Source organism: Cervus canadensis, chromosome 12 (assembly GCF_019320065.1).
Source record: "Cervus canadensis isolate Bull #8, Minnesota chromosome 12, ASM1932006v1, whole genome shotgun sequence".
NCBI lineage: Eukaryota > Metazoa > Chordata > Mammalia > Artiodactyla > Cervidae > Cervus > Cervus canadensis.
The window spans coordinates 69,140,083-69,154,993 of NC_057397.1; the positions used below are offsets into that span (position 1 = coordinate 69,140,083).

General features: G+C 37.2%; 1 protein-coding gene across 3 annotated transcripts in view; it reads right to left on the reverse strand.

Moving 5' to 3' along the window:
* Nucleotides 1–6,879: 6,879 nt before the first annotated feature.
* Nucleotides 6,880–14,911, reverse strand: part of SLC26A7 (solute carrier family 26 member 7) — a 159,089-nt gene continuing 151,057 nt past the window's right edge. For all 3 annotated transcript variants that reach the window (XM_043483258.1, XM_043483257.1, XM_043483260.1), the window contains 3 exons: nt 11,564–11,618; nt 11,378–11,481; nt 6,880–10,088 (listed from right to left, as the gene is read on the reverse strand). In XM_043483258.1, the coding sequence (XP_043339193.1) occupies nt 10,053–10,088; nt 11,378–11,481; nt 11,564–11,618 (195 nt within the window). In that variant the 3' untranslated portion in view covers nt 6,880–10,052. The remainder of the gene's footprint in view (nt 10,089–11,377; nt 11,482–11,563; nt 11,619–14,911) is intronic.

The window sequence follows — 14,911 nt, forward strand, 5'->3', positions numbered from 1 at the left end:
GGATCACAATAAACTGTGGAAAATTCTTCAAGAGATGGGAATACCAGACCACCTGACCTGCCTCTTGAGAAACCGGTATGCAGGTCAGGAAGCAACAGTTAGAACTGGACATGGAACAACAGACTGGTTCCAAATAGGAAAAGGAGTACATCAAGGCTGTATATTGTCACCCTGCTTATTTAACTTATATGCAGAGTACATCATGAGAAACGCTGGGCTGGAAGAAGCACAAGCTGGAATCAAAATTGCTGGGAGAAATATCAATAACCTCAGATATGCAGATGACACCACCCTTATGGCAGAAAGTGAAGAGGAACTAAAAAGCCTCTTGATGAAAGTGAAAGAGGAGAGTGAAAAAGTTGGCTTAAAGCTCAACATTCAGAAAACTAAGAGCATGGCATCTGGTCCCATCATTTCATGGCAAATAGATAGGGAAACAGTGGAAACAGTGGCTGACTTTATTTTCTTGGGTTCCAAAATGACTGCAGATGGTGACTGCAGCCATGAAATTAAAAGACGCTTACTCCTTGGAAGGAAAGTTATGACCAACCTAGACAGCATATTGAAAAGCAGAGACATTACTTTGCCAACCAAGGTCCGTCTAATCAAGGCTATGGTTTTTCCAGTGGTCATGTATGGATGTGAGAGTTGGACTGTGAAGAAAGCTGAGCACCGAAGAACTGATGCTTTTGAACTGTGGTGTTGGAGAAGACTCCTGAGAGTCCTTGGGACTGCAAGGAGATCCAACCAGTCCATCCTAAAGGAGATCAGTCCTAGGTGTTCATTGGAAGGGGACGACAGAGGATGAAATGGCTGAATGGCATCACCTACTCGATGGACATGAGTTTGAGTAATCTCCGGGCATTGGTGATGGTCAGGGAGGCCTGGCATGCTGCGATTCATGGGGTCACAACGAGTCGGACACGACTGAGTGACTGAACTGAACTGAACTGACTGAGCTATCTTGTCACCACAAACAGATGATCATAAAAGATAGCCTGGATGATATTTGAATGGCATTTTAAACTGTGTGTACTTAGCATGTGGGATTATAATTCTTTTTTTTAACCTGTTCATGTCTTACCCAGAGATATCTAATTCTTGTGTGTGTGTGTCTGTGTGTGCACGCGTGCACACAATGTCACTTCAGTCATGTCAGACTCTTCATGATCCCATGGACTGTAACCCACCAGGCTCTTCTGTCCATGGGATTCTCCAGGCAAGAATACTGAAGTGGGTTACCATGCCCTTCTCCAGGGGATCTTTTTGACCCAGGATCAAACCCATGTCTCATGTCTCCTGCATTGGCAGGCGGGTTCTTTACCACTAGTGCCACCTGGCAAGACCTTCTAATATATTAAAGGTGGTAACATATAATATTTGTCTGACTATATGCACTTCAATATAACAGTATTTGCTGATGTGTTCAGTATATGTTAGCAAGGGCTGTTTTAATTTATTGAAGCTTCAGGCCTGTGTATTTGTAGTACGCCTTTAACACTAGTCATCTCTTTCTTGGATTGATTTCAGGAGAGCTGAAACTTAATATTGCTTTTATGTCAGGCTGTAAAGTCTTGTGACACTTGCCCAGTTGTCAGACACTACTCAGGAGGAGCCCACCGCCTCAGAACTGGAAGCACCTACTGTGTGCCTGGTCCAAGTTCACCATGCTTGGCTTAGACCAGTGTTCTTTCCTAAGAAACATCCCACGTGGTCAGAAGCTCTATGACAACTAATTATTTTCCACAGAGCTTGAAGGATTCTTTGGAATAATTGGAAATAGCAGAGTTTAAGGAACATTCCCCATTTACTGGTTGCTGAACTGTTAAAAGATTTGTTGTGTGGGTAATTTTACTTAGAATCTTGCTTATTTTAGTGGCCGAGGTGCTTCTGCCATCTTAAAACCGCTTCTGGGGCTTTTAAAATATAGGACCATGTTTTTGATCAGTGTCTTGAAAGATTACTCTGGTGCTCAGCAAATCTTATCTCATGCTGCTGAAACCCCCACGTTAGGAAAGCAGCTTTGGAGGCAGTAGACTCGTCTGATTTGAGCTGAGTGGAGCTCAGCGGTGTTTGACCTGCATCCTCTCAATTTGTTCTGTATTAGGCGGCTCAGATGGTAAAGCGTCTGCCCGCAATGCGGGAGACCCAGGTTCGATCCCTGGGTTGGGAAGATGCCCTGGAGAAGGAAATGGCAACCCATTCCAGTATTCTTGCCTGGGAAATCCCATGGACGGAGGAGTCTGGTAGGCTACAGTCCATGGGGTCACAGTCGGACATGGCTTAGCGACTTCACTTACTTACTTGCTTAGCGCTACCTGGCAAGCCCTTCTAATATCTTAAAGGCAAGATATTATTCATTCTTGTATCCATATCAACCAGCATGGTACATGGAATGCAATACATGTTCAAATACTTTTTGAACACATGAATGATTTCTTTTAAAAAAAAAAAAGAAATTAAAAAAGGATTGTGAAATTTATGAGTACAAATACATATTTTATTAATTTTGGGATCTTCTGAACATTTAATGCAATTAAATCCATTACCCATAGAAAGAAAATCAGTTTAAAAAGTGGATAAGGATTATACTGCATTAGGAATATTATAGAAAATTAAACCTGAAGATATAAATTCACACATCTGGTAGTGATTCATAACTGAATATCATTTTCTCTGTAGTTATGATGGTTTATATCAGCCCCATTCCCAAACTAAAAATAGCTGAGTAATATAATTACTGCCACCATCACTTTATCCCAGCTCCGTACATGCAGAATGAGAGATTTTAACTACAGTTCACTCTGGTAGCATTTCACAGGAAATTTCAATGAAGGGGCTGAAAGAAAATAGTTACCCAAGGAGCCTTAGGCTTGAAGAGAAATCTCTCTTTATGAAGTGTTTCTAAAGGAAATGTGTGAGGAGCAACTTGGAGGATGAGACTGTTTTCTTCTATGACCACATGAATATCTTTCAGAAACAGTATAATTTTGTGAAAGAAGGAGAAGACTGAAATTTTCCATGATGAAAGAGACTAAATACAAATTTCCAATCTTAGGAAATTCACCCAGGAGGAACTGAATAGCGATAGTATGTTTCAGATCCTTTCTGACTCAGACAAACCCATATTGATCCAAAGTTATGGTGAATTTGACCCGGCGCTTTGCCGTGTTACACTCAGTCCTGGTTGCTGAAGAATAGCACTGTAGATCCAGCATGCACCCACAACACTCTGACCGTTGCACAAGCCCAAATAAAGCAAATGAACACATATGTGCCAAGTCTTGGAGTACAGGGCTTTTTTCAAATACTAGACTAAAGAAAGCCTTTGTGACTGTGATTCCAAACTGTAGTATATAAAATGAAAGTGAATGATTGTTTAAAAACTCTTATTCTAAGTTAACCCCAAAGAAATTCTGATCCTCTAGGTTTGGGGTAGAGTGCTTAAATCTACGTATGTAGAAAATACCCGTAGTGATTCTTGTGCAGATATTATAAGGATCACATTTCAACCAAGGTTGAGGAGAGACCTGGCATCATCATTTTCTTGGTTTTAATTGAATAAGCCTCTACTCTGGTGAGACTCACACTACTTCAATCTTTTCATTGGCAGAGTGGAAAGAGCAATTGAAGAACTAGGTTCATACAAGATAAAAATTGTATGTCAATTCTGTTTTTGGCAGTTACACGGCTACTGTTAAATTTTAATTCCAGAGCAAAAGCTAAAGGCCCAGGTCCAAGCTCCAAGAAAAGATGATATATGGGAAGAATTGTGTTTGACTTCATGAACACCAGTTAGTTCCACCATGTCTGTATCTTTGGAGTGGGGTGATGAGGGGAGGGCCCTGGACATCCATGCATGCTTAAGGCACATTGCTCAGCCTGTATCCCCAAATCACATCACCATTCTCATCCCTGCCCTCAGCAGGGGGGAACTCCAAAAGAGAGTTCTAACCAATCTTCCAGGTGGTGCTAGTGGTCAAGAACCTGCCTGCCAGTGCAGGAGATGTAAGAGACACAGGTTCCATCCCTGGGTTGGGAATATCCCCTGGAGGAAGGCATGTCAATCCACTCTGGTATTCTTGCCTGGAGATTCCCATGGACAGAGAATCCTGGCAGGCCATAGTCCATAGTGTCGCACAGAGTCAGACACGATGAAGCAACCAATCTTCATCAAAGTTTACTCTGTGCTTTGTTTTCTCTGGCCCTTGATGACGATATCATGTGTGTGTGTTGGTCACTCAGTCCTGTCCTATTCTTTGCAACCCTATGGACCATAGCCTGCCAGTCTCCTCTGTCCATGGGATTCTCCAGGCAAGAACACTGGAGTGAGTTGCCATTCCCTTCTCCAGGAGATCTTCCGGACCCAGGGATTGAACACAGGTCTCCTGCACTGCAGACAGATTCTTTCCTGTCTGAGCCACCAGAGAAGCCCAAAAGTGTCATAAGCTTATCGAATGAGTTAGCTCTTTCCAAGACTAACACAATGCATTGCAGGGCTTACATGCATTCTTCCTTTCTTATCGTAGTTACTCCACCCTAAGTAAGTGCTGCAGACCATGGGGCCGCAGAGAGTCAGACATGACTGAGCGACTGAACAGCAACAAAGTGGTTAACGCTGAGAATCTCAGGCCTCTTAAAAGAATAATATTGCAAAATAATTAGCCTCCAACTAAAATAAATTAACTAATCAAAAAAAAGAATAATGGAGTATATGTTTGGACTCAGAAGACAGCTAGAAATTCCTAAAATCATAGGGTTAGTCATGCTAGCCAACTTTCTCCTCATCTACTCACTACCTGCCTTTACCCTCAGTTTTTCCTCCTCCCCCAAAGCCTTCCAGTGGCCAGGCAGTGCATTCACTGCCCTCCCTTCCCCACACTGGCTCAGGCTTCATTAGCCTGAGGAAAGGCACCTTTGTGTAAGCAATAGATCTCTTACTATTAACACAAATTTAAGAAAACAGGGAGCAGGTAAGCTTGAGAACTCTGTAGGATATAAATCAAGGTGAAAGGAAGTGTGGAAATAGGGGTGTTAAATATGGAAGTTGAGGAAAACATACTCTAGTCTAAAATAGTCTGCCTCTCCTCACTTTTCTGCCCTCACAAGGCCATAAACTGCTTCAAAACCAAGAAGGGGAAAAAGGCAGCTCTAGTAGCAAAGGAGGTAAAGACACAATTCCAGATTTTTTTAATTGAATCATTTTATTTTTTAATGCAACAATTGTTCTTGTTAAGTATAAATTCTCACTAGACTTATTTATTAGCCAATTTCTAAATGTGGCCATAAAAACACATGGTACCAAATTGGGAAAAAGGTACTAAAAAGCTTTCTATACTTAGTGGAGAGAATGGTCTTTATTATTAAGGACAGAAAGGAAATAAGCTTGACCAAAACGACCTTTCTAGCGTGGAATCAGTAGAAAATGAGTGAGGATTTTTACATAATGAGCACCCTGAAAGCCGTCATTTCACAGCACTTAGCTCATTCGTGCAGTAACCTACTATTCTTTTCTTCTTAGTAAACAAAAAACAAACAAAAATGTGGAAAGCTCTCACTGCAGTTGGCATCAGGACTCTGTTCTGCGTCTGTCTCTGTGACTGCTGGTAGAATTAAGCACATCTCCGCTGTTATTTTCTTTAAAACAATATGATAGTTAAAGGAAAGCTAACTAATTCAATTCTATCTTTATAACAGGAAGGCTAATCCTTAGAAACCATCACCAGAATATAATCTCTCAGCTTTCGAATAGCCATTGGTATATTGCAAACCCATTCCTGACCACTTCACTATGTTTCATAGCCAGAATCTCATCTCAGTAGCCAGATATGGCTGGTAATATCTATGCTTATCTACAGTCTCTAGCATTAAAATACTTTAGCCAGACAGTTCACAATTATTTATCATGTTTTTCATGCAAAAGCATTATGTTAAACATTGGGTCAGTCAAAGAGTTCACATGGGTTTTTTGCAACATCTTACAGAAAAACCCAAATGAACGTTTTAGGCAACCTAACTTATAAAATTCTAGCAAGCCTAATTTTTAGATATAAAAAGGAATGTTTTAAAATAGAAGAAATTTATAACTCCCTGCTATGGACTTGTGTTTCCCTAAACCCCAGTGTAACTGTATGTGGAGGCTGAGCATGTTCAGAAGTAATAAGGCTAAATAAGGTCATAAGGGTGAAGTCCTAAGCTTACAGAATTATAGGATCTTTCAGAAGAGAAACCAGAGTGCACTCTCTTTCCAACATGTGAGGGCACGTGAGGACAGCAAGAAGGCAGCTGTCTACAAGACACAAAACAAGCTCTCACCAGAAGCGGAATCAGGTGCTACTTTGGTCTTTGACTTCCCAGCCTACTGAATTTTGAGAGATAAATGTCTACTGTTTAGTTCTCCGGTCTGTGCTATTTGATTATAGTAGCCTGAGCTTACTAAGACATTCTCATTAGTCACCATGCCTGTCACTCTATCTCGGGACACAACACCCACCTTCTGCCATACATTTTATGCTCTTTCCTTGATTTATTCTTATTCTCAGCACATATTTTCATTTAACTTAAAGGTATTTAAATTTTATTCTATTTATTTTGTCTTCCCCCAGTAAGGATGCAAGCTCCATAAGGGCAGGGATTTTTTTTTTTTTCCTGCTTTATTCACTGCCATATCTCCAGCACCTGGAAAAGAGCCTTATCTTCTTGTTCTTTGAGCAGTAACCTAATGCTGGAGAATATTGAACTCAGCCTAGAAACTCAGAAAAGACAAACAACAGTATATAAATGAAGAGCCAAACAAATTAACAAATTAAATTATGTATTAATTAAAATTAAAACAAGAAAGGATTTAAACTTGGTGTAAAGGACTGTGTAAAAGTAGTGTTGCAGCAAAAAGTAGCTTTATTAAACTTCTGTAAATTGACATACAACACTTTACAATTTTAGGCTGAAATTTTGTAAGAATAAATTACAAAGAATATTGAATCCAGTAATTGTCAACACATAATACTCTGTAGGTCAGTCTAAGCAAGCAAAATGTACTATTTGCTCTTCAGTAAGTACTTTGAAATAATAGAAATCCATTTAAGCACAGTAATATTTCAGTTTATTTTCCATGTAAATCGATTGCTATATGCTGAGTCATTGCAAAGGATTATTTAAAAAGTAATTAAATGTATTGAAACATAAAAATTTAAGTGTGACATACTAGATGATATGATTTGTAACTAAAAATCTCTATATTGTGCAAGCCTCACTAAACTCCCTATTGAAAAATTGGCAACAAAATCACCATAAAAAGGATAGTCTATGTTGAAGTAGATGATCATCCCACAGAATGTAGAACATGCATCTCCAGTCATATGTATATTCAAAAACATATTAACATATTTGGGTAAACACTAAATGTCAAACATCATCCATACAGGGTATTAATACATTAACATTTTCATTAAAAAAGAGAGATCTCTTTTCTCATTATATTACGCATTTACACAGTAGAGATCTGTCAAATAAATTACTGCAAAGTAATTCAAGTTAGACTTTTAACACTAGAATCACACAATTGGGAGCAAATAATCTTTAAAATGGAAGACAAATGGTAAATTAAGGACATTTAATCTGTATAAATGTAATATTAACAGTCTTTTCCTGGTTACTTGCTTTATGGTTAATTTGTATATTGTATGTCCCTCTGTTAAGTCCTTAACACTCTTATAGGTCAGTTTTAATTTTTCCCTATTTTATTTTACCATAATAAGTAATATATAAGTAGTTTATCATATACAAAAATAAATAATCTCATAAAAATAGTTCAACATGATTAGAAACATTCTAGCATCAGGACTTTATTGTAGTTTTTCTATAATCAATATCTGTTTTGAAATAAACATGTATATTTTAGGAGGATCTTGTGTGTGTGAAACTCATACTGAGTTACTGGGCTTTCAAGACTTAATTCCAGGGCATTCCTCTAGGTCTACAGTCACTGTGACCTAGCATGCAGAATAAGCCTTAGAACAAAGGGTTTATGGTGCCTTTGTTTTGATATTCTTTTACTTTGAAAATAATAATATTTGATAAAAGTTATGACTTTTAAGTTTTATCCATTAAATATATACTATAAATACTGAAGTGCATTCAAGTACATCTTTTCAAGCAATTGTATGCTAGCTTCAATAAAAAATAGAAGAAACTATCCATTGATTAACTGTAATGATTTTTATTCCATCTATAGTCCATAATCTCTAACAAATTAGAAAATGTCTACAGTGCATAAATTTAATAATAGGCCAAAGTTGCATAGAAATACATCAATTTGTGTGCCCGTGACCAATGGATTAGAGACGGTGACTGTTGCCACCATCCACAACTGGAATAATTTAACCAGGCAAAGCAGAGTGAAATTCCTCTTTTTAAGGAAAGTTTACTTTCAACTATTACTTCCACCTTTTCTTGGAACAGTATTTGATGGGAAGGAAAATTGGCTTCACTCATTTCATTCCAAATTAGTGATGAAGGGATTGAGGCTTCCTATGGGACAAAAGCTATCTTTGTATTTCATGCCAATCAAAATTAACATAGCTAAATAAGTTATAAAATTTTGAAATGTTTATTATTCCTCTTTTACATTGTCTGCTTAGAGTTTAATGGTAAAAACAAGGGCCATATGAATGTTTGTTATACATTTGCTAGGGACCATTACTTCACTTGGCAGATATTAGAATTTTCTCTTACAGATGTCCAGAAAAACACCTAAATGACCTAAAATTAAACCCTTTTCATTTTGTTTGCAAACTCACTTCAAAGTACTTGGCTTTTTGTTAACTGGTACTTTCTAGAACAGCTAAAATGCCTTAAGATTAAAGCATGTATCTATACCTATTTTTCAAAGTGATATTCTTATAGGTAAATCAAGTTGCTAGATAAACATAAGAAACTATGTGGTTTGAAATATATGTAGAAACATGAAAACAGTAACTTATGTAAGTCAGCCTAGCCTGTGGTTTTACTTGTCAATTACTCTGTTGATTTAGTGGGTTTACAGATAAGCATTTATCTAAGTCTTCTCTAACAAAAGAAAAAAATAAAGCATTCTCTGGAGATCTATCTATCTTAGACAGATAAATGTATTATATTATATTGACTATCTCTCTGAAATAGGAAAGTCTCAAACTACTGTAGCTAATCCTACACTGGACTAGCACAAAGTTATTCTGCTATTGATACTTTCTCATCTATAAATCATATTTGTAAAAAAAAAAAAAAACATAAAATGTGCAACTTCCACATTTTCTAGTTCCAACAAAACTTAAGCTGAAAATAGAGACTTTTATGGGGTGGGGATGTGCAAACTAGGGCTAAGGCCTGAAGATCCTAAACATTTTTAACAGTCACAACAAAACCAAAGTCAAGAACTTGATTTCACTGGGATACTAGTGATGTAAAAACATTCCTGAAGACTTCCAGGCATGGAAAGATATGAAGAAGAATGGTTTCCAATTTGTCATTTGTTTTGTTTGACTTACTTTCTATGAATTTCGTATCATATTACATGAATATTTCATGGCTTATTGATATTTAATGGCTTTTTTGGTAGTGGAAAATGGCACACTTGATAAGTTGTTTCTTTGTATTATACATATGATCCTGCATTTTTACAAACGACTTGCAAATGTTCTAAATCTCCTACGACAGGACAAAATACTTCTCACTTTTACAAATCAACCTATAACAAAACTAAATTAACACAAAATATTGTGGTATTAAAAAAAGGAAAAAAAATCATGTTTATCTTTCAGTACACTAAAACTAAATGCATATTGATTTTTATAAAATAAGTATACAATAACCTACAAAGTGAATTTACTTACTGACAAAGATTAGATAAAATTGTTGGCAAACCTTGAGCAGGGGTTATGCAGTTACAAAGTCACACACATGTCGGAAAGGTCATTTGTAGGTTCCACACAATGAAAAAGTTTGTGCAAAACGCTTGACTATGACCTTTTCAGGGAAGTTGCTAAAGAAAAGACTGGTACTGCAGCAAAAGAGTGTCAAACTTCACTGGGGTCACTGAGTATGCTCAAATTCTGAAATAGAAGAAGAAAAAATTAGCACTCGCTACTTGTTTTCTTGTTTAGTCGCTAAGTGCGGTCGGACTCTTTCGTGACCCCACGGATGACCCCATGGACTGCAGCTGGCCAGGCTCCTCTGTCTATGGAATTGTCCAGGCAAGAATACTGGGTTTGGGGTGTGTGTGCCCCGACCCAGGGATTGAACCTGCGTCTCCTGCGGCTCTTGCATTGGCAGGCGGATTCTTCACCACTGAGCCACCTGGGAAGCCCCACTTGCTACTTAACTTTAAGTTGATAACCACAGGTAAAGGAACATTAGAAACTGAAGCCAGCTGTCTAGTCAGACTAAGAAAATGGGTATTCTCCGAGGCATCAGAGTATTGAAGGTTATAGCTCCAAGTGCCAGGTCAGACTGTTGACTTTGAAACTGGCTGTACCACTTACAAATGGTACAACTTCCCGAACCTGTTTCTTCATTTCTAACAATAGGTTAAATAATAGTATCTACTTCATAAGCTTGTGGTGAGTTTAGTGAAGAAATATAGGTAAAGCTCTTAGCATAGTCTTGGAACATGAGCACTCAATGAATGTTCATAAGATATAATAGTTAGTAGTAGTAATAGTAGAAATAATAATTATTTCTACTTTAATTTTTTAATTTTTATTACTTTGTAAATGCATACTGTTCTGGTTGCATGTAATGAGGATGACCCAGGAAGACAATAAATGCTGTTCCAGGAATAAGGAAAGGCAAAACAGTTCAAGTTAAAAAAAGAAAAATTGTGGGAAATCAAATTTCTAGGAATAGTTCTAAAATTAACCATACAGCCCAGTATTAGAAGATAACTTTGACACTTCAGACCATGTGTGTGCTGGGTTCTGTAAATAGTATTTCCAAAAATGGCAATATGAGCTTAGAGTACAGGGTATCAGAGCAGTTAAAAACTATTTGGTTACATTTCGAGTTTTTGTATTTGACAGAGGTAGATTCCAACTTCCAGGATAGTGGATCCTGGAAGATGCATTTATTTTATAATCAAGCAGTTTGCACTTAATAGGTGATCACCAGATCCTTTAAACAGTGATATTGCTGGAAACTTCAAATTCTTAAACAACGTTCATGCGTTGTCCAAAAAAGGAATGAAAAAATTTATTTGCTTGTAGCAAAGGACTCTGAGGAGGGGACACATTTTAATAGGTTTTAAGATGCAAATGGGACAATAGTCTAATATAAAAATCACAAAGCCCTTGATTCTACATTCCAATTTTCTTATGATTCTGGCACACCAACTTGTTCAACTCACCTTATTTAGATGCATGTTACTTATTGCAGCAGACACTGATTCAAAAAAAATTGGTTTCTCTGAATCTAGGTTTCCACAGTATTTCATTGCTTTTATCAAGGAAGCTATAAGAAAACACAAGCGATATAAGGATTCATGGAGCAGCAGAAGGATCAGGTCCAGTGTTAGTCAAGGGTACTCCCTTACCTGTGCAATGGACCAAAGACACATCCACACTCTTGTTCTTACAGTCCATGTAAACCTGAAAGAATTAAAATAATACACTCATAATTAATTCAGGATAGCTGACAGGAAAAAATAAGAAGCTCAGAAGGGAGAATTTCTAGTTTAAAAATTTAAAAAATGATGTTGTATCACCAGGGGGTGGCACCATAACACAATCAGGCATACTCTGACTCACTTCTAAAAGAGATGGTCTTAGCGAAGAAAGCTAAATGCCAGCAAGGCATTCACCTTTCATGTAACTCAGTTTTGCTGCTTACATTCTCCACTTTATTTAATAAAAATAAACACACCACCTTTCCCTCCTTGTAAGAATAATATAAAACTGTTTTCAACTGCCTCATTGGAAGTCAAGGACCCATTTGTGAAAATGATGAAATCTGCTTACTTTAATGTTTTGCTATTTTATATATTCACTGTGTCTCTAAACTCCATCCATGGATAGTAAATTGAAAACCTCACTACAATCAAAGTCAAGTTTGATCCCCACCTTCCATTTTTATGGTCCGTTAAGATGAGAGATCCTAACTAATTTTCTTGGCATATTGCAGGGTCCTGCCTTCTTTAAGTCCTAGAAATTCTCAAGTAGTAGCAACTTAAGCAAACAAATACTTAAAATCCAGATCCTAGAACTAGTTATCCAGCTAGGATGTGGACCCAGAATTTGTCTATCTTTAAAGTCTATGTTCTTAACACATATCATAATTTACTGTAACCATAATGAAATAAACAGTGAAAAGGAAACTAAAAGTGGCAAACTAATACAAAACAGCTGGTTGTATGTATACAGAAGCACAAATGTCATTTTCTTCAAATTTATGCATCAGTTGACTTATTCAATCATTCTATTGTGTAGCATTTTTAAACAAGACAAGATTTTTAAAAGTTTCTTTCTTAGCATTCCCAGTACTTAGGTTATTTGAATTCCTCTGAACTTTCAACCTTAGATCTTAAACTCAGTGGGAATAGTTAACCACTTCCTCATATTTACTAACTCTAAGTCTTGATTTGCAGTATCTAGAGAAAGTAGCTAATAAATACTGGGGTATATTGAAAAACAAAGTTTAAATACAATTGGATAACAAATATACATAGTGGCTTTTCCCAGTAAAAGTACAATCCTAGTCTAGTGTTTCTCAAAACACGAACCTTGGACAATAAAAAACCGATGTCGTTTATCATCCATAAACAACCTATGCTGTTTAAAATGAAGATTCCTGGGCCAGGACTAGGATTCAGAAATCTGTATTTTTTGTCCTTCCATTTTTATTGAGTTATAATTGGCATAAAACACTGTATAAGTTTAAGGTGTACAGCATAAGGATTCGACTTGCATACAACCTGAAATGATGACCACGATAAGTTTAGTGAATATTGGTCATTTCATATAGATATAAAATTAAGCAAATAGAAAAAAGATTTTTTTCTTTGTCGTGAGAACTCTCAGGATTTATTCTCTTAAGAGAATTCCAATTGGAACTGGAATGCAAAGTAGGAAGTCAAGATATACTCAGAATAACAGGCAAGTTTGGCCTTGGAGTACAAAATGAAGCAGGGCAAAGAATAACAGAGTTTTATTAGGAGAACACTCTGGTCACAGCAAACACCCTTTTCCAAAAACTGAAGAAAAGACTCTACATATGGACATCACCAGATGGTCAATACTGAAATAAGATTGATTATGTTCTTTGCAGTCAAAGTTGGAGAAGCTCTGTATAGTAGGCAAAAACAAGACTTGCAGTTGAGGTGACTGTGGCTCAGATCCTGAGCTCCTTATTGCAAAATTCAGGCTTAAATTGAAGAAAGTAGGGAAAATCACTAGGCCATTCAGGAATGACCTAAATCAAATTCCTTATTGTTATATAGAGAAGGTGACTAGTAGATTCAAGGGATAAGATCTGGTAGATGGAATGCCTCAAGAACTATGGATAGAAGTTCATTACATTGTACAGCAGGCATGACCAAAACGATCCCAAAGAAAAGTGAATGCAAGAAGGACATAAGCAGAAACACTCAGCTGTGTATGTGTCTGATAGTGAAAGCAAAACCAGATGCTATAAAGAACAATACTGTATAGGGAACTGGAATGTTAGGTCCATGGATCAAGGTAAATTGGATATCGTCAAGCAGGAAATGGCAAAAGTGAACATCGACCTTTTAGGAATCAGTGAACTAAAATGGACGGGAACGGGTGAATTTAATTCAGATGATCAATATATCTACTACTTTTGGCAAGATTCCCATAGAAGAAGTGAAGTAGCCCTCATAATAAAAGAGTTCAAAATGCAGTATTTGGGTGCAATCTCAAAAATGACAGAAAGATCTCAGTTTGTTTCCAAAGCAAACCACTCAATATCACAATAAATCAAGCCTATACCCCAACCACCAATGCCGAAGAAGTTGAAGTTGACTGGTTCTATGAAGACCTAAAAGATCTTCTAGAACTAACACAAAAAAGATGCCCTTTTCATTATAGGGGACTAGAATGCAAAAGTAGGGTGTCAAGAGATACCTGGACTAACTGGCAAGTTTGGCCTTGGAGTACAAATTGAAGCAGGGCAAAGGCTAACAGAGTTTTGCCAACAGAACACATTGGTCATAGCAAACATCCTTTTCCAACAACACAAGAGATAACTCTACACATGGACATCACCAAATGGTCAATACTAAAATCAGATCAATTACATTCTTTGAAGCCAAAGATGGAGAAACTATAGAGTCAGAAAAAACAAGACTGTGGCTCAGGTTATCAGCTCCTTATAGCAAAATTCAGGCTTAAACTAAAGAAAGTGAAGAAAACCTATAGGCCATTCAGGAATGACCTAAATAAAATCCCTTACAATTATACAGTGGAGGTGATGAACACATTCAAGGGATTAGATCTGATAGAGTGCCTGAAGAAGTATGGACAGAGGTCCATAACACTGTATAGGATGTAACTGACCAAAACCATCCCAAAGAAAAAGAAATGCAAGAAGGCAAAGTGGGTGTCTGAGGAGGCTTTACAAATAGCTGAGGAAAGAAGAGAAGTGAAAAGCAAGGGAGAAAGGGAAAGATATAACCAACTGTATGAAATTCCAGAGAATAGCAAGGAGAGATAAGAAGGCTTTTCTCAATGAACAATGAAAAGAGAGAAAAACAATAGAATGGGAAAGACTAGAGGTCCATATAGTCAAAGCTATGGTCTTTCCAGTAGTCATGTACAGGTATACATAGCTTGAAATTCAGCATTTAAAAAACTAAGATCATGTCATCTTGTCTGATCACTTCATTGAAAATAGAAGGGGAAAAAGTAGAAGCAATGACATTTTA